This window comes from Jaculus jaculus, chromosome 5 (genome assembly GCF_020740685.1).
Source record: "Jaculus jaculus isolate mJacJac1 chromosome 5, mJacJac1.mat.Y.cur, whole genome shotgun sequence".
Lineage (NCBI taxonomy): Eukaryota > Metazoa > Chordata > Mammalia > Rodentia > Dipodidae > Jaculus > Jaculus jaculus.
In genome coordinates this window covers 66,682,707-66,703,234 of record NC_059106.1, presented here as the reverse complement: position 1 = coordinate 66,703,234, position 20,528 = coordinate 66,682,707, and the positions used below count along the sequence as shown (strand labels likewise).

The 20,528-nt window shown below is 45.5% G+C and overlaps 1 protein-coding gene across 1 annotated transcript; it reads right to left on the bottom strand.

Moving 5' to 3' along the window:
- Positions 1-5,168: 5,168 nt before the first annotated feature.
- C5H1orf109 (chromosome 5 C1orf109 homolog) lies at positions 5,169-20,444 on the bottom strand. The gene is made up of 6 exons (XM_045151361.1): positions 20,308-20,444; positions 19,207-19,310; positions 18,720-19,001; positions 10,507-10,686; positions 6,668-6,786; positions 5,169-6,556 (listed from the first exon to the last, which is right to left on the bottom strand). Exons 3-6 carry the CDS (start codon positions 18,992-18,994, stop codon positions 6,477-6,479), a joined length of 654 nt encoding a protein of 217 aa, XP_045007296.1. The 5' UTR covers positions 18,995-19,001; positions 19,207-19,310; positions 20,308-20,444; the 3' UTR covers positions 5,169-6,476.
- Positions 20,445-20,528: the final 84 nt, after the last annotated feature.

Here is a 20,528-nt window from a genome sequence, read left to right as displayed (position 1 = left end):
CACAAAAAATCAAAGGGAAGAGGAGACTGAGCATAGCACAGATCTCTTCATTTAGGAAGTAACTGAAAAATCTTAAGCACATTTCAACCCCTCTGATGTTTATGAATTTACCCAAAACACTCCCGTGTCTTTCTTGCATGAACCTTGCACCTCCATAAGGACTTGTCCCCTCCACAATACAGATGAAGCAACGGACACTTAGCCAGAGGAAAGCACTGCCCAAGATAACATGGCTAGCTGGAGGTTGGGCTTAGACCACAGTGGCACAGTGCAACCCACTTTTCCTCGAATGCACACCTGCCCCTTCTCCCCAGCCAGCTCCTTCCACAAGGAAAAGGAACTCTGAATTAGGTGCTTGGGCAAGCTGGAAAGTACCTGGCTGTCCTCATCCTGATGAATGTCACACACACAATAAGTCACCATGAAGCCTGGACCACCCCCACCTGCTCTTTGGTGCACAGGAGGCCCACTGGCTTGGGACAACACAGTCTGAGAACGGAACCCCTTTTTTTTCTTTTTTTTTTTTGTCCGTGCCTCACATATGCTAGAAAAGTCCTGTCCCACTGAGTCACATATCCAGCCCGGATGAACTCTTGAGGCTAATTTCTCACCGTGAATGGGGTAGGAACAGGAGAGAAGCCACCATTCTTTGTCTCACTTGCCACAAACCATGTTTCTCACAGTGATAGAGGAGGGACATGATAAAGAACTCTCAATCCGTAAGCCAACAGCATACTAAATGTACACTAGGACGTCACTACGGTGATTTGCCCCAAATCATTTGGTAAGTTCGATGAGTCCAGTAAAAACCCAAAGATATTTTTTTTTTTTTTTGTGGGGGGCAGTCAGGAGGCAAGGGATTAGCTGAATGGGAAATTCCGGCCTGGTGGTGGAGCACAGTGATTGAGCATGTGCCAGGTCCTGGGCTCAACCCCCAGCCCTGACCCCCCAAAAATGCTCGTGGGGAGAAATAGCATGATGAGTAAAAGTGGGTATTCAGGGCTAGCAGGATGGCTCAGCAGTTAAGGCGCTTGCCTGCAAAGCCTAACAATCCAAGTTCAATAACACAGTGCCCGTGTAAACCAGATGCACAAAGTGGTGTATGCATCTGGAGTTTGTTTCTGGAGTTTGTTTCTCTCTCTCTCTGGTGGGTGTGATGGCGCATGTCTAATCCCAGCACTCTAGAGACCAAGGCAGGAGGATAACTGTGAATTTGAGGCCACCTTGAGAGTGCACAGTGAATTCAGGTCAGCCTGGGCTAGAGGGAGACCCTATCTCAAAAAAAAAAAAAAAAAAAAAAAAGTAGGTGTTCAGAGAGAGCTACTAAATTCCTTACTGGTAAGGAGCAAGTTCAACAGATTGTGATACATTCATATAGCATTAGACTATGTAATTGCTGTTACTTTTTACGAGAATGTGCACATGGGCACTTGTATATGAGAGCAAGGGAGAGAGAGAGAGAACTGGTGCACCAGGGCCTTCAGCCACTGCAGTTGAACTCCACACACAGGAGACACCTTGTGCACATGTGCAACCTTGCACACTTGTGTCACCATGTGCATCTAGCTTACGTGGGACCTGGAGATTCGAACATGGATCCTTAGGCATCTTCTCCATACCTGTAACTGCTTTTTAAAAAACCTGTTATTTTTTTTTGAGGTAGGGTCTCCCTGTAGCCCAGGCTGACCTGAAATTTACTACCTAGTCTCAGGGTGGCCTCAAACTCACAGCAATCTTCCTACCTTTGTCTCCTAAATGCTGGGATTAAAGGTGTGCACCACAACGCCTGGCTTTATTTATTTATTTTAAATTATGAATTAAGTTTATTAAGGGGAAAATCACAAATTGTGGGGTTTAAGAGACAAATCATAAACTGTGAGGTTTAGGAAACATGCTCTCATGTGCAAAATGCTGCTTAGAGTATAAGGTTTATTTAAGAGAAATTGAGGTTTGGAGGGGAAATTGGAGTAGAGTCTCAAGCATGTGGAGTTAAAGAGAAACTGAGTCTTTTAAAGAGAAAGTAGAGTAAAGCTGCAAACACGTGGACTTGAGAGAAAATGAGTTTTTTTGTTTGTTTGTTTTGTTTTTTGAGGTTGTTTCACTCTAGCCCAGGCTGACCTGGCATTCACTATGTAGTCTCCGGGTGGCCTCAAACTCATAGTGATCCTCCTACCTCTGCCTCCCAAGTGCTGGGATTAAAGGCTAGCTCAGGCTGACCTGGAATTCATTATGCAGTCTCAGGGTGGCCTCAAACTCTCCGAGATCCTCCTAGCTCTGCTTTCCAAGTGCTGGGTTAAAGGTGTGCACCACCATGCCCGGCTCTGTCCACTTTTTTGAGATGAAGTCGCTCACTGGACTAGAGCTCACTAAGTAGGCTACACTGGCTGGCCAGCGAGCACCAGAGGTCCATTTGTCTCCTCCTCCCCGGTGCCGGGATTACGAGAGTCTATCACCACACCCAGCATTCTTCCGTGAGTGCTGGGGTCCAAACTCAGGTCCTCATGCTTGCAAACACTTTACTGAATGAACCATTTTCTCAGCCCTTGCAGAATTTTTCATAACCTATTTTCAGAAGTGACTTTGACCATTCTGTACGTTAGAAGCACCCGCCAGCCAGCCCACATGGTCTGTGTGCACACACAGAGGCGGAGCCCCAGAGTTACCTTAGAGCAGGCCTGCCACCACCCTCACACAGGCTCCACGGGAAGCACTTAACATTGGCCCCTTGCACAGAAGGCAAACTGGGCAAAAGGGAAAGAAAAAATTTTCACTAAATATGTGTGCCTTTTAAATTTCATGGGCTGAAGAGATGGCTTAGAGGTTAAGGTGTTTGCCTGCAAAGCCAAAGGACTCAGGCTCAATTCCTCATGACCCACATAAGCCAGATGTACAAGGTAGCACACGCATCTGGAGTTTGTTTTTAGAGGCCCTCTCTCTCTGCCTCTTTCTCAGATAAATAAATAATAAACCTTTAAAAAAAAGTTCATACAATGTTGGGGCTGAAGAGATGGCTTGGCAGTTAAGGCACTTGCTTACAAAGCCTAACAACCCAAGGTTCAATTTCCCAGTACCCACATAAAGCCAGATGAACAAAGTGGTGCATGCATCTTGAGTTTGTTTGCAGTGGCCAGAAGCCCTGGTTTGCCCACTTTCTCTATCTTTGTCTGCTTGCAAATAAATAAATAAATAATTTAAATTTTTTTCAAAAAATGTGCATTTTATTCAAAAGTAAATCAAGGATTGGAGAGATGGCTTAGCAGTTAAGGTGCATGCCTGTGAAGCCTAAGGACCCAGGTTCGATTCTCCAGGTCCCACGTAAGCCAGATACACATAAGGCTCATGTGTCTGGAGTTTGTTTGCAGTGGATGGAGGCCCTGGCATGCCCATTCTCCCTCTCTCTCTGCCTCTAATAAATAAATAAAAATAAATCTTGCAAAAAGTAAATCAAGTTTATTTAATTTTAAGCAGAACAATTAAACAAGATGCATTTTAACAGCTGAAGAAAAGCTAAGAGAAGAAAATGAAAACAACTACACTTAAATAATACAGTTGTTACTAAACACAATTATTTGTCTCCATTTAGTCATCACTCATTTCAATGAGGGAAACTTATTCTTTATTATACAGATGCAACACTTGCAGCCGAGCGTCAGTAACTGGGACACACTCTGAGAAACGCATCACTAGGTGATTTTGTTGTGTGAATGTCATAAAGTGTATTGACACAGAGATGGCTAGCATGTCACTAGCAGTATCATCTTCTGGGGCCACTCTCCCTCATGGTGGGTCCTTTGTTGATGGGACTGTTATGTGACACAACTATACACACATGTCCACACACACATACAAAACACCCATTTCTAGAACAAAAAGACAAACTCTAGCTGGGCATGGTGGCGCACACCTTTAATCCCAGCACTCAGGAGGCAAGGTAGGAGGATCGCCATGAGGCCAAGGCCAGCCTGAGATTTCAGAGTGAGTTCCAGGTCAGCCTGGGCTACAATGAAACTCTACCTCAGCCCCCCTGCCCCCGCCCGGAGGTAGGGTCTCACTCAAACCCAAGCTGACTTGGAATGCACTATATAGTCTCAAGGTGGCCTCTCACAATGATCCTCCTACCTCTGCCTCCCAAGTGCTGGTATTAAAGGCATGTGCCACCATGCCCAGCTCAAAAAAACTTAAAAAAAAAAAGTCATAATCTTCCATGTTAGGTGGTATCTGCAAAAGCTTGTTGGGACTGGATGGTTCAGCAGTTAAAGGTACTTGCCTGCAAAGCCCATGGCCTGGGTTTGATCCCCAAGCTCTCATCTAAACCAAGAAGCACAAAGTGGCACATGCATCTGGAGCTCATTTGCCATGGCTCTAGGCCATGGCACACCTATTCTCATTCTCTCTCCCCTTGCAAATAAATGAATAAATAATTTTTAAACTTTTTTTTTTTGGTTTTCAATGTAGGGTCTCACTCTAGCCCAGGCTAACCTGGAGGTCACTATGTAGTCTCAGAGTGGCCTCACACTCACTGCCATCCTCCTACCTCTGCCTTCCAGAGTGCTGGAATTAAAGGTGTGTGCCATCATACCCAACTAAAAATTCTTTTTTTTTTTTTTTTTTTTAAAGCCTGTGGCCAGGTGTGGTGGTGCATGCTTTTAATTCCAGCACTAGGGAGACAGAGGTAGGAGTATCACTGTGCATTCAAGACAGCCTGGGACCACAGAGAAAGTACCAGGTTAGCGTGGGCTACACAGAGACCCTATCTCAAAATAATAATAATAATAATAATAATAATAATAATAATAATAATTGTCAGTTTACTGGGTATAGTGGCACATACCTTTAACTCCAGTTCTTGGAAGGTTGAGGTAGGAGGATTGCTGTGAGTTCAAGGACACCCTGAGACTACATATGAATTCTAGATTAGTCTGGGGTAGAGTAAGACCCTACCTTGAACAAAAAACAAAAGTCTGTGAAGGACAATGAAAGGATACATACCAAAATGTCTCTGGAGTTTGAATTGGGCCCTTCTACATTCAGAGCTTTTTCTTTTTTTTTTTAATTTAATTGTTGGTTTTATTTATTTATTTATTTTTAATTTTTATTAGCATTTTCTATGATTATAAAAAAAAATCCCATGGTAATTCCCTCCCCCCCACAACTTTCCCCTTTGAAATTCCATTCTCCATCATATTACCTCCCCATCTCAATCATTGTACTTACATATATACAATATCAACCTATTAAGTACCCTCCTCCCAGAGCTTTTTCTATAGTTCTCCTTTAATTAAAAAAAAAAAAAAATGCAAGCTGGGCATGGTGGAGCATGCCTTTCATCCCAGCACTTGGGAGACAGAGGTAGGAGGATCGCAGTGAGTTCCAGACCACCCTGGGGCTCCATAGTGAATTCCAGGTCAGCCTGGGCTAGAGTCAGACCCTACCTCTGGAAAAAAAAAAATGCAATGAGAACAAAACTACTTTATTTTGCAAAATACCCATAGTCTGTGATAAACCTCTTTACATGAATGACCTGAATTTCTCAAAGCCTAGGGAGGAGGGAGCTGGGAAGCTTTGACAGCATGTGGCCATTCATAGATAGTCATGGGGCCCGAAACCTGCTCTTAGCTGGATTCCATCTCAGAAAGATGTGGCACATATAATGTCCCCCCCATCCCTGCCCTCACTATTTCCAGTTACTTCACCTCAGATCTTGACAGCAACAAGGGACCACTTTCAAGGACAAAGCATCAGGACAGCTCCTGCTGCACCACCCCCCTCTGGTGGTGGGCTCTGGAAACACACCAGCTTCCTTTCTCCTTTCCCTTCTTGCCCATTTCTTTCCTTCCTTCCTCCCTCCTTCCATCCCTCTTCTATTTTTGCTTTTTGGTGTTTTCAAGGCAGTGTCTTGCTCTAATCCAGGCTGACCTAGAATTCACAGTGATTCTACCTGTCTCTGACTCCTGAGTGCTGGGATTAAGGGCATGTGCTACTGTGTCCTGGCCTTGCATCCCTTTTGAGTTCTGGAAGTTGAACTCAGGGTCTCGTGCATGTCAAATGCCCACCACCATTAACCCTGCTACCAGATCCATTCATTTCTTTATGTCTTAAGAAATCAGGGATTTACATACAGCTAGGAGAGCTAGGACCTGGTGCTAATCAAACACAGCACATGAGAAAATGCAGAGGCAGCCTCTTGTCCACCCGACCTCTCCTTCCCTGCCACTCCAAATCTTACCTACCACAGACACAGACACTGAGGTCTCTGCCTCTGTCCCCTTCCCCGAGCCTCAGGTAGTTCTCTCTCCCTCCATCCAGTCCCTGAGCCCCTGTACTTTTAGCCATTACCTGGCGTGGAGAAGTCCCAGACATATCTATCCCCAGCCCTCCTAAGACCAAGTTCTGAGGTTCTGGACAATACTTCTAGAACATGTCCGCTTCAATGCCGATGTTTACATAGAAGCACCAGAGCGTGGTAATGTGAGTCCTCAACTGTGGAGCTCCAGGTCTCCAGATAACATGCTGCTCCCCTGCTCCTCCAGGAAGAAGGAAACGTGCAATAGGATATCTAAAACAGGAAGAGGGCATGTAAAGAGGGCATAGCTGGGGCATCTCCCTTACTCCTCCAAAGAGGTGAGCCATGGAGAAAGAAGAGATATGAACTAATAGAAGCCAGTACCTTGCACAAGGTCTTGGTGCTCATCTTCAGAGATCTGGTCCCAGGCCTTGGGCAATGCTTGGATGCCTTCCAGGTCTCCCCAGTGGACTGAGGAGAGGAGATACTTTCTCTTCAGGTACCTTCCCAGGAGTTAAGGACTGCTCAGAAAGAAAAATGAAGTCAGCTGAAGAAGAAAAAAAAAAGTGCCCTGGGAAGAAGTACAGGGAGCTGAAAGGTCAAAGTGGCCAGGTGGGCAGGACTTGCCTATGTTACAAGTATTTCCTGAATGAGAAGGCTTGGAGCTACTGGGGAAAAGGGCTCATGCATGGTGGTTGCAACCCAGGCCCCCCGTCATGGTGAGGACACTAAAAAGAGCCAGACACTAAAAAGAAAGGGAGTGACATGGAAAATAATCCATCTTAATAGGATGGTATTGTATATGTGTAAGTAAAAGAACAGATTAATGGGGGTGAAAAGGCCTAAGTGAGGTCAGGGGAAGAGACTGAGTAAAGGAAAGATGGAGGGAGGGCTAATCAAAATCTAAGATATAAGTAAGTCATATGGAAACCTACTTTTTGGGACAATGGAACACTCAGGAGTCATAGATTGTTAGAAAATTTTCAGTGCTTGGGATGGGATGCCTTCCAGTGAGTTGTTGCCCAGGGAGGTCACTGATCCCCCAAAACATTACAGGCCATTGCCAAGACTCTTGATTCCCCACCAGGAGTAGGTGGTAAGACCCTATTGCTGAAGACTCCACATACTTGGGCTGCAAGGCCACTGAGAAATCCTGCTGGAGCTGAGCTGAAAACCTCCTCCATGTAGACCAGCTGACAGAAAGCTGGAAGAAGCCATGCTGCATGCAGTTCAATGGGAGAGAGAAATCGCTAATGAAGATACTCAACAGTGGACACTGCATGCCCATGCCTTATATTTGGCCAGCCAGGCCAAATGAGACAATGGGTGCAACAGTGGCATGTCTGTTATAGGGGAAAACAACTGCTCTCTAATTGGACTGGAGGCCTGCTCCATGGGAGGGAATACATCCCTGATACTGAAAACCTACAACGAGGTAGTCATGAGCCCTAAGGGTGTAACGTTGTAATGTCTGCTGCTATTTGGCTAAATGTATATACTATGCTTATCAAACTGCCCAGCAAGCACGTCTCTTAATATTCATACCATATATTAATGCTACTCTCACTTTTGGTAGAGAACCTTCTTTTCAAATGGCGGTGACCTTGGGATGACTCAGAAGGCATCATGGTGCTAAGAAGCAACAAAGGAGTGCTCAGCGCTGAAATATCTCTATCACATATTCCAAGGCTCAGAGTCCATTGTGGAAGAAGTGGTGGAAAGAATGTAAGAGCCAAAGGAAGGGTAGGATTCCTTATAACGTGCTCCTCCAGACACAAAATGGCCTGGATATCCATGATCTCACAGTGCCTGACACTACCTACACAAGACCATCATAATAGGAGGAAAAGATAACGACATCAAAAGAAAAGAGAGACTGATTGAGAGGGGGAGGGGATACAATGGAAAATGGAGTTGTGAAGGGTAATGTGGGAGGGAATTACTATTTATTGTTTGTTGTTTATAATTATGGAAGTTTGTCAATAAAAATAATTTTTTGTGTTTAAAGGTAAGGTCTTATTCTAGCTCAGGCTGACCTCTTTCTCTCTCTCGCTCTCAAGTAAATAAATAAATAAATAAATAAAGATATTTTAAGGAAAAAAAAGAAGAAATATATCAGGGCTGGAGAGATGGGTTAGCAGTTAAGGCATTTGCCTATGAAGCCTAAGGATCTAGGTTCAATTCCCCTGTATCCACGTAAGCCAGATGTGTAAGGTGGCACATGCATGGAGCTCATTTGCAGTGGCTACAGGCCCTGGTGCGCCCCTTCTCCCTATCTGCCATCTACCTCTTCATCTCTCTCCCCCTGTCTCTCAAATAAATAAGTAAATAAAATGCTCTTAAAAATTAAAAATAAAAATAGTTTTTTATAAAAGAAGAAATTACATAAAGTTGGGCTTGGTGGCACACATCTGCGATCACAAACATTGGGAGGCTGGGGCAGGAGAATGGTGAATTGGAAGCCAACTTGGGCTATACAGCAACAAATGACAAAAAAAAAAACAACAAAAAAGAAAATAGAGCACACTCTCCTGTTACTGCTGTCCACCTTACGTTGGCCAGGAGGTGATGTGCACCCTCTGCTCATGAACCACTTTCCCCTGCCTTCATAGAGCTTCCTCTCAAGTCTGTAAGACAAAATAAACCGTTTGTTTTTTTGTTTTTTTCCCACAAGCTGCTCTTGGTAGGGTGTTTTCTGTCAACAATGTGAACCTGACTGCAACAGTAAAATTGGTACCAACAAAAAAAGAAAAAGAAGTGCTGAGGAGATGGCCAAGTGGTTAAAGGTGCTTGCTTGCAATGCTTGATGGCCTGGGTTTGACTCCCAGGTACTCAAATAAAGCCAGATGCAAAGTGGCATATGAATCTGGAGTTTGTTTACAGAAGCAAGAGTTCCTGGTATGCTCATTCTCTCTCTCTCTATTTCTCTTCCTCATTCAAATAAATAGGAATGCTTTTAAAAGAAAATAGCAGGCTGGAAAGATGGCTTAGTGGTTAAGGCACTTGCCTACAAAGCCAAAGGACCCAGGTTTGATTCCCTAGGACCCACATAAGCCAGATGCACAAAGTGATGCACGTGTCTGGAGTTGGAGTCATTTGTAGTGGCTGGAGACCCTGGAGCACTTATTCTTTCCTGCTCTGTCTCCCTAACTGCCTCATTCCCTCTATCTCTCAAATAAATAAGTAAATTTGTTTTTTTAAATGTTGTTTTTGCAAGGTAGTGTTTCACTCTAGCTCAGGCTGGCCTGGAATTCACTATGCAGCCTCAGGATAGCTTTGAACTCATGGTGATCCTACCATCTCTGCCTTCCAAGTGCTGGGATTAAAGGTGCGTGCCACCACACCTGGCTAAAATAAGATTAAAAAGAAAGAAAGAAAGAAAGAAAGAAAACAGTCACACATCACTGGAAGATGGGATATAATCTGAAAAATGTGTACTTACACAAACTTAGACAGCTGTGTCAGTAGGCGATGTAAAATTCTGGGACTACTGTGGTAAATGTGGTCCATCACTAACTCAAATGTGGTCATGACTAAATAAGCACAAAGGAAACATGGCCTGACCAGTGCCTGTGTGAACAGCCTGGCCCACAGGACATGCCCAGAAACCTCAAGCAGTTGCTCCTTGCTCTGCTGCTACTGTGGCTCAGAACCTTCCACTTAAGGTCCTGCTCAAAGAGCACTGCCCTTTGGAGTCAAGCCCTGCATCACTAGCCTCATCTCTCACCGAGCTCCCCTTCATGCCCTTCCCTCTCCACACTGGCCTCTGGGCTACTTCCGAAATGTACCAGGCACACCCTCACTGGGTCTTTAGACTTGGCATTCCCTCTGCCTGGAAAGTTCTTCTCCCAAATATTCATATGACTCCCTTCCTGAACCTTGTCAGATCTTCACTCAAATGTCACTGTCCCATGTCGCTTGCCCTTACGACCCTGTAAAGTCACAACCTACCCTTAATCCCCATGTTTTCTCCACAGCACTTGTCACATCTGACACTGTATATTTTCCTTCTGTAATGCCTGTCTTTCAGCACCTGCAATAGAGCTGACCAGATAAAATACTTGAGAAATAATTATCAAAACAGAATTAGGGAACAGTCCAAGTTCAGGATCCAGGAGAACTGACCCAAACCACCCACTTTTCTAATCTTGTGAAAAGTGAAATTACAAAGCTTTCTTGTGACCAGTCTGGACACAATGATCTGGAATGTGTGCAAAGGATATGAACTTCGATAATGTCTCTCAATGTCCTGTAGCCACTCCAACATGTCAGCCACTGAGGGGCTCAAAACTGAGGGCTGCAGGACAGCATCCATACTGAGCATGGCTGCGTGTTGCTCGTAAGTGTGAAACACGCGCTCCACGTGGTTGCTGACGGCGTCGCGCACCTTGAGAAGGGAGGCCCTGTGGGAAAGAGGCTGGTATTAGGCAGCACTGTGAAAACAGTAAGAGGCACAGATTTTCAAACTTGGCACATCTGGCATTTGTTTTGTTTGTGACAGGGTCCCATGTGGCCCAGGCTGACCTGAAACTATATAGCCAAAAATGACCTTGAGCTCTCAACCCTCCTGCTTCTTAAGTCCTGGTATTACAGGTGTGTGTCATCACCTTGATATGCAGGCTGTGTTGGCTTGCTGCATGTGAGGCTCTGGCCTCAGAGTTCCTGGCAATTCTTTTTTTTCATCCCAAATCTATGTATCAAATAACCATCATTACTAATTTATTTAGTGGTGTTGAGGATGGAATTCAGATCCTCAGATATGCCAGGCAAGTGATCTACCACTGAGCTCCAACCCCAGCCCACTTGGCAAACTCCTGAACGGTAAAGCATGGGCTCAGCATGCGTACAGACTGCCTTAAGACCTTAAGAGTTACTGTCAGGACTGGGGAAATGGTCCAGAGGGTAAACTGCCTGCCATGCAAGCCTGAGTAGCTGGGTTCACATCTCCAGCACACCTGCAGATGAGAAGAAGCAGAGACAGAAGAACGCACCAGAAGCTCGGGGACCAGGTGCAGTGGTGAATGAGAGATTCTGCCTCAAACGAGATGGACGGGGAAGACTGATAACCTAAATTGTCCTCTGACCTCCTCACAGGTGCCTGTACTCACACACATGGAAAGAAAAAAAGAAAGACATTCTCCTACTCCCTCATGCATAAATTCTGTGTTTTTTTTTTCACTATATATGCAAAGAACCGAGACTACACATATAACAACAAACACAGGGTCAATATGTGTCACTGAATGAAAAGGGCATCATAAACATTACATGCAGTAATGTTTAGAAAGTGCTCAGAGTGATGTCTAGCTTATGGTAAATATTTGTATTGTATTTTATTGCTGACTCCACGGGACCCAACACTAAGACAAAGGCTATAAATTCCAAAGGACAAAACATCTCCTAGCCTAGAATGTGTCTTTCAAAACTGTCTGACCAAGCCAGGTGTGGTGGCGCATGCTTTTAGTCCCAGCACACTTGGGAGGCAGAGGTAGGAGGATTCCCATGTGTTTGGGGCCAACCTCAAACTACATAGTGAATTCCAGGTCCGACTGGGCTAGAGACCCTATCTAGAAAACAACAACAAAACTGCACAGGCTAGAGAAATGAGCAGCTCAGCAGTTAAAAGAGCTTGCATAAGCCTGACAGCCTAAGTGTGATTCCCTAGCATCCACATAAAGCCAGATGCACAAAGTGGTGCATGCATTTGAAGTTTTTTGCAATGACAGAAGGTGCAGGCACAGCCATTCTCTTTCTCTTTTCCCCTGTTTTCAAATAAATAAGTATTAAATTTTTTTTAAAAAAAAGGGCTGGAGAGATGGCGTAGTGGTTAAGCGCTTGCCTGTGATGCCTAAGGACCCCGGTTTGAGGCTTGGTTCCCCAGGTCCCACGTTAGCCAGATGCACAAGGGGGCGCACGCGTCTGGAGTTCGTTTGCAGAGGCTGGAAGCCCTGGCACACCCATTCTCTCTCTCTCCCTCTATCTGTCTTTCTCTCTGTGCCTGTCGCTCTCAAATAAATAAATAAATAATTTAAAAAAAAAAAAAAAGGAAGCTAGGCATGATGGCACATACCTTTAATCCCAGCACTTGGAAGGCAGAGGTAGGAAGATCACCATGAGTTAGAGGCCAGCCTGAGACAATGTCGGTGACTGCCAGGTCAGCCAGGGCTAGAATGAGACCCTACCTCAAAACAAAGGGGGGGGGGGGGCAGGGGTTAGAGAGATGGCCTAGCAGTTAAGGCATTTGCCTGCCAAGGCTTAGGACTCATGTTCAGCTCGCCAGATTCCATGTAAGCCAGACACACAAAGGTGAGGCCAGTGCAAGGTCAGACATGCCCACTAGGTGGCGCAAGCATCTGGAATGTGATTGTAGTAGCTAAGGTTATTGAGTGCCAATCCTTCCTCTCTTTCTCTCTAAAAATAAAGTAAAATAATTGTATATCTGTGGAGGTGTGATGGGGACAAAACAGGGTCTCATATAGCCCAGGCTGGTCTCAAACTGGATGTACAGCTAAGTAAGACCTACAGCTCCTTCCTCTACCTCCTAAGTGCTGGGATCAAAGGTGGTTTGGACCACCTGCACCACTATGCTTGGCTTTCAAGAAATAAATTTGGGGTTTGGGGAAGTGGCTCAACAGTTGAAGGCGCATGCTTGCAAAGCCTGCTGTACCTGGTTAAATTCCCAGTACCCACATAAAGCCAATGCATTTGGAGTTCATCTGCAGCAGCAGGAGGCCCTGGTGCGCATATACTCACTTCTCCTTGCAAATAAATAACTAGGACTGTGAAGAACAGTGTGTCAGAGCCAGGTACTTTCTGAAATTTTAAATCAGCTGATGACATTTGTGTGGGGGGTTGGAGTTATTCTACTTTTTCCTTGTGAGGCATGGACAGACAAGATTTTTTGTTTGTTTTAATTTTTTATTTTTCAATCCCTAGTGCTAGGATTAAAGGCGAGCAACATCATGCCTGGCTTACAATTTTTATTTCGTCATTTAGGTCAAGGTCAAAAACCTGAAAGTCAACTCAGGAGGCAGAGGTAGGAGGATCGCTGTGAATTTGAGGCCATCCTGAGACTTTATAGGGAATTCCAGGTCAGCCTGAGCTAAAGTGAGACCCTACCTTGAAAAACACACACACACAAAGAAAACCTGAAAGTCAGCTTGGTGTGGTGGTACACACTATAGTTCAAATACTTGGGAGGTAGAGACAGGAAGATCTGAGTTGTAGGCCAACTTGGGCTATATGAGACCCTATCTCAAAAACCCTAAAAACATAAAAAAGTAATAGTCTAAAAGCTGCTAAGCTAGAGGAAAACAGGTTCCTCTTGAGAAGCAGGCTGTTACAGGGAGTTTTTGATTTTTGCAGAGCTAGGGATTGCAACAAGAATCTTACACTTGCTAGACAGATATTCTATCACAGACCAACACGCTCTGCCCTCCTTTTCGTGTGTAATTTTTTTTTAAATTTTTATTTATTTATTTATTTATTTGAGAGCAACAGACACAGAGAGAAAGACAGAGGGAGAGAGAGAGTATGGGTGCGCCAGGGCTTCCAGCCTCTGCAAACGAACTCCAGATGCGTGCGCCCCCTTGTGCATCTGGCTAACGTGGGACCTGGGGAACCAAGCCTCGAACCGAGGTCCTTAGGCTTCACAGGCAAGTGCTTAACTGCTAAGCCATCTCTCCAGCCCTCGTGTGTAATTTTTTTTTTATTGTAAAATATTTCATACATTTATTTTTTATTTGTAAGGAGAGAGAGATAATGAATGCTAGGGTCTTTACCTGCTGCAAACGAACTCAAGATGAATGTGACACTCTCCTTATGTCTTCATATAGGTACTGGGGATTAAACATTGGTCACTGGGCAGGCAATGCATTAATCACTGAGTGATTTTGCTAACCCCACAACTAGCATTTTTAGATGGGTATTGTGGATCGAAAGTTACTCTCTCATGCTTGCATGCTATGCACTTTACCCAATTAACCATCTCCCAAGTCATTTAAAATACTTTTTATTTATTTTATTTTTATTAGTTTTTCAAGGTAGGTTCTCACTCTAGTTCAGGCTGACCTGGAATTTACTACATAGTCTCAGGGTGGCCTCAAACTCTTTTTTTTTTTTAATTTATTTATTTGAGAGCGACACCTCGTGTGTAATTTTTTGAGCAGAGAGACAATGAGCAAGAGAGAGAGAATTGGCACGTCCGAGCTTCCAGCCACTGCACTCACAATCCCGATGCGCGCGCCACCTTGCATACATGCGCAACCTTGCGCACTTGCGTCACCTTGTGTGTCTGGCTTATGTGGGATCTGCAGAGCCAAAAACGGGTCCTTAGGCTTAGCAGGTGTAGTGGTTTGGTTCAGGTGTCCATAAACTTAGGTGTTCTGAATGCTAGGTGGCCAGCTGATGGTGATTTGGGAATTAGCACCTCCTGGAGGCAGTGTATTCTTGGGGGTGGGCTTATTGATATTATGATTATCTCTTGCCAGTGTTTGGCACACTCTACTGTTGCTGTTGTCCATCATGTTGGCCAGGAGGTGATGTCCACCCTCTGCTCATGCCATCATGGAGCTTCCCCTAGAGTCTGTAATACAAAATAAACCTTTTTTTCCCACAAGCTGCTTTTGGTCGGGTGTTTTCTGCCAGCAATGCAAATCTGGCTGACAGCAGGCAAGCACCTTAACCACTAAGCCATCTCTTCAGCTCTTCCTACCCCTCGTTAAAAATTGAGATACAGGGCTGGAGAGATGACTTAAGGAGCTTCCTGGCAAAGCCAAAGGGCCCAGCCTCGATTCCCCAGTACCCATGTCAAGCCAGATGCACAAAACAAGGTGGTGCACACATATGGAGTTTGTTTGCAGTGGCTATTGGCCTTGGTGTGTCCATTCTCTCTTTCTCTATCTCCTTCTTTCTCTCTCTCAAATAAATCAATAAAAAAACTATTTTTGTTTTTCAAGGTAGAGACTCACTCTAGCTCAGGCTGACATGGAATTCACTACATAGTCTCAGGGTGGCCTCGAACTCACAGCAATCCTCCTATCTCTGCCTCCCAAGGGCTGGAATTAAAGGCATGCACCACCACCCCAGCTTAAAATTTTTTAATTGAGCTATAATATAATTCATCCTTATACATAAAACTGTGCTGGGCATGGTGACAAATACTTTGGAAAGAACTGGGAGGCTGAGGCAAGAAGAAAGTGAGTTCACGGTCAGCCTGGGCTACACAACAAAACATTGTCTCAAAAAAAGATAAGCTGGGCATGGTGGCGCATGCTTTTAATCCCAGCACTCAGGAGGCAGAGGTAGGAGGATCGCCATGAGTTCAAGGCCACCCTAAGACTACAGAGTTAATTCCAGGTCAGCCTGGACCAGAGTGAGACCCTACCTCGAAAAACCAAAAAACAGTATGTAGAGCCAGGCATGGTGGTGAACGTAATGTAAGACATGGACTTTCGTGGATACTGGTATGTCAGTATAGATTCATGAATGCAACATGAGGCAGGATGTGGTAGTTGGTGTGTGTCTGTGTGGGGACAGGTAGAAGGGAATTGTCCACATTCTCACTCAACTTTGCTGTGAATCCATAAAGCTGCTCTAAAAAATAAACTCCTGAGCTGGAGAGATGACTCAGTGGTTAAGACACTGCCTGCAACGACTAACAATCCAAGTTCCTGAATAAGATTCCCAGTACCACTAGGCGTGATGGCACATGCCTTTAATCCCAGCACTCAGGAGGCAGAAGTAGGAGGACTGCCGTGAGTTCGAGGGCACCCTGAGACTCCATAGTGAATTCCAGGTCATCCTGGGCTAGAGTGAGACACTACCTCGAAAAACCAAAAAAAAAAAAAAAAAAAAAAAATCCCCAGTACCCATGTCAAGCCAGATGCACAAAGTGGCACACATTTGCAGTGGCTGGAGGTCCTGGCATGCCCATTCTCTTAGTCTCTCTTCTATCTTGCTCTGCTTGTGAAAAATATATGTACATATACATACTTACACACACACACACACAGTTTTGTTGTTGTTTTTTTGAGGTAGTGTCTCCCTCTAGCCCAGGGCAACCTGGAATTCACTACAAAGTCTCAGGGTGGCCTTGAACTCATGGTGATCCTCATACCTCTGCCTCCTGAGTGCTAGGATTAAAGGCATGTGCCACATGCCCAGCATATATATGTATTTTTTTTTTGGGGGGGGGGTTCACGGTAGGTTATCATTCTAGCCCCGGCTGACGTGGAATTCATTATGTAGTCTCAGGATGGGCTTGAACTCATGGCAATCCTCCTACCTCTGCCTCCCAAGTGCTGGGATTTAAAGGCATGTACCACCAACCCAGCAACATATACATACATACATGTATATGTGCATATATATAATATATATATATATACACATACATACATACATGTATGTATTTTTTTTTTCTGAGATAGGGTCTCAGTTTAGCCCAGGCTTACCTGGAATTCACTATGTAGTCTCAGGATGGCCTTGCACTCACAGTGATCCTACCTCTGTGTGTGTATGAGGGTATATTCAAAGCACAAAAGCACTCCTTTTGTTTGGCTTTATACACAATTGATCCCTTTTACAAAGGGTGTTCAACCACTGAGCTATCTCCCAACCTTACATTTTATCTACAGATGTGCCTATTTTGGGTATTTCCTAGAAATAGAAGCATACAGTATGTAGGCTGTTAAATTTATCTGTCTTGTAGGATGTAGCATAATTCCTTTCTATGGCTGATATTCGTTCACATGCACCTACCATACTTCACTATCTGCTCATAATGGAAATCTGGGTAACTCCATCGTTTGGCTGTTATGAAGAATGCTGACTCCTTAAGCAGTTACAACTGATAGAGGAGTTGACCAATACGGAAACCGTGGGTATAAACAGAAAGGATCTTAAGAACTATGATTCCATCTCCCACCAAAGATCTCCCTACCCAAAATCAAGAGTCATCTCTACAGACCACTGCTCCTCAACATGGCCCATACACCACTGCATGACCTTCCAGTCATCTCTGCAGATCACTGATCTTCAACATGGCCCATACACCACTGCATGACCTTCCAGTCATCTCTGCAGACCACTGCTCTTCAACATGGCCCATACACCACTGCATGACCTTCCAGTCATCTCTGCAGACCACTGATCTTCAACATGGCCCATACACCACTGCATGACCTTCCAGTCATCTCTGCAGATCACTGATCTTCAACATGGCCCATACACCACTGCATGACCTTCCAGTCATCTCTGCAGACCACTGCTCTTCAACATGGCCCATACACCACTGCATGACCTTCCAGTCATCTCTGCAGACCACTGCTCTTCAACATGGCCCATACACCACTGCATGACCTTCCAGTCATCTCTGCAGACCACTGCTTCTCAACATGGCCCATACACCACTGCATGACCTTCCAGTCATCTCTGCAGACCACTGCTCTTCAACATGGCCCATACACCACTGCATGACCTTCCAGTCATCTCTGCAGACCACTGCTCCTCAACATGGCCCACACACCACTGCATGAGTGTTAAGAGTCAGCTCTACAGATCATGTGCTCTTCAACATGGCTTCAAGAGTCAGCTCTATGGGCTGAGAAAATGGCTTACCAATTAAGGCATTTGCCTACAAAGCCAAAGGACCCTGGTTCGATTCTCCAGGACCCACATAAGCCAGATGCACAAGAGGGCACATGCATCTGGAGTTCATTTGCAGTGGCTAGAGGCCCTGGCATGCCCATTCTCTCTATTGGCCTCTTCCTTTCTCTCTCTCTCTCTCTCAAATAATTTTTTTTTTAAGTCAGCTCTACATACCATGTGTTCCTCAACACAGCTAACATACCACTTCATGAGCTTCAAGGCACATCTCCACAGACCATGTGCTCCCCAACATAGTCAACACATCACTGCATGCTCTCAAATAAAGGATTCACTGTTCTGATCCACTCTAACTACTTAGAAGATTCCTGCTTCAAGATCCCAGTGAGATGGGCTGGAGAGAAGGCTTAGTGGTTAAGCGCTTGCCTGTGAAGCCTAAGGACCCCGGTTCGAGGCTCAGTTCCCCAGGTCCCACGTTAGCCAGATGCACAAGGGGGCGCATGCGTCTGGAGTTCCTTTGCAGAGGCTGGAAGCCCTGGCGCGCCCATTCTCTCTCTCCCTCTCTATCTGTCTTTCTCTCTGTGTCTGTCGCTCTCAAATAATAAATAAATAAAAAATGGACAAAAAAAAAAAATTAAAAAAAAAAAAAGATCCCAGTGAGAGCTGGATGTGGTGGCACACGCCTTTATTCCCAGCACTTGGGAGGCAGAGGTAGGAGCATTGCCCTGACTTTGAGGCCACCATGAGACTACATAGTGAATTCCAGATCAGCCTGGGCTAGGGTTTCAAAAAAAAGTCTTGGTGAGAAGAATGCCATAAAGCTTCTTACAACTTCTCCGCTAGCTTGTCAAGGACCGTGTCACCAGCCTCCAGCTGCTTGCGCTTGAGCCGCTCCTGTAAGTCTGGGAAGGACCGAAGGGCAGGTACCTCCTCGAACCGCAGATTCTGCGAGGCCTGCAGCTGCTCCGCCAGGTTGCTGAGGGAGGCTAGCAGGGGCAAGCAGTCATGCAGAGTGCTCTGCCACAGGCCCTGCTGTTCCCCCACCACAGGGAAGCACTTCTTCAGGGCCTCCTGCACTGCCAGCAAAGGTTGATTTTGAGCCATCTTCTGCCTGGGAAAACGAAAACAAGAAAATCAGCCAGGCGTGGTGGAGCACACCTTTAATCCCAGCACTCGGGAGGCAGAGGTAGGAGGATGCTGTGAGTTCGAGGCCACCCTGAGGCTACACAGTGAATTCCAGGTCAGCCTGAGCTAGGGAGACCCTACCTGGGGAAAAAAAACAAAAACAGGTTGGTGATGGGTATGGTGGTACACACCTTTAATCTCAGCACTTTATTTCCCCAGCTAAAAGCAGGGGCATTGTCAAAGAGTTCCATGCTACTGAGTGAGTTCCAGGTCAGGCTGCTGTACTGTGAGACCCCTGCTTTAAAAAAACAAATAGAAGGAATCAGGGTCAAGGACTGAGGGACATGGCTCAACGGTCCAAGGCACTTGCTTGTAAAGCCCTCTTTCTGGGTTCAATTCCTTAGCGTCAACGTAAAGCCAGATGTATAGTGGTGCATGTGCCTGGAGTTTGCCATGTCAAGAGGCCCTGGCTTGCCCATATACACATTCTCAGTTTCTCTCTCTCTCTCTTTCTTTCTTTCCTTCTTTCTTTCTTCCTTCCTTTCTTTCCTTTTGTTTCCTTTCTTTCTTTCTCCCTCCCTCCCTCCCTCCCTCCCTCCCTCCCTCTCCCTCCCTCCCTCCCTCCCTCTCCCTCCCTCTCTCTCTCTCTCTCTCTCTCTCTCTCTCTCTCTCTCTCTCTCTCTCGCACACACACATAAATAAAAGATACTTAATTTTTATTTTAAGAGAGAGGCAGATAGAGAATGGGTACGCTAAGGCCTCTAGCCGCTGCAAACAAACTCCAGACATATGGGCCACCTTGTGCATCTGGCTTTCATGGGTTCTAGGGAATCGAACCCCGGTCCTTTGGCTTTGCAGCACCTTAACCGCGAAGCCATCACTCCAGACCTAAATATATAGTTTTTTTTAAAAAAAAAAAAAAAGGAATCAGGGGCTGAAGGAATGAATGGCTTGGCGATTAAGGTGTTTGTCTGCAAAACCAAAGGACCCAGATTCAATTCCCCAGGACCCACGTTAGCCAGATGCACAAGGGGGCGCACGCATCTGGAGTTCGTTTGCAGTGGCCAGAGGCCCTGGCGTGCCCATTCTCTCCCTCTCTCCCTCTCAATCTCTCTCTCCGTAAATAAAAATAAATATTTTTTAAAATATTTTTTTAAGAAAAAAAGGAATCAGGTCAAGACGCTAGGTCAGAAAAGTAGGTCCTGCTCTTGGTCTCCAAATCCTCCCCCCGGGAGATCCTGCTGTCGGCGTGGTTCTGACCGCCTCTCTGGGAAAGGACCCTCGCTTCTCACCTAAGCACCCGGCTGTCGGTCGAAGGAGACCCTCCTCCCTCCTCCTCCAGGACACTCTCGTGGACTCCCGAGGCGAAGACCCGGTCTCCTCTTGAACCGGAATCTTTTTTTTTTTTCTTGCAGATCGCAGGAACGCTCAAAGCCTTTGAAACCCACAGGCAGCCCCACCACGCTTGCCACTCTGCGCAGACTCAGAGGCGACGGCCTCGATCCTCAACTTG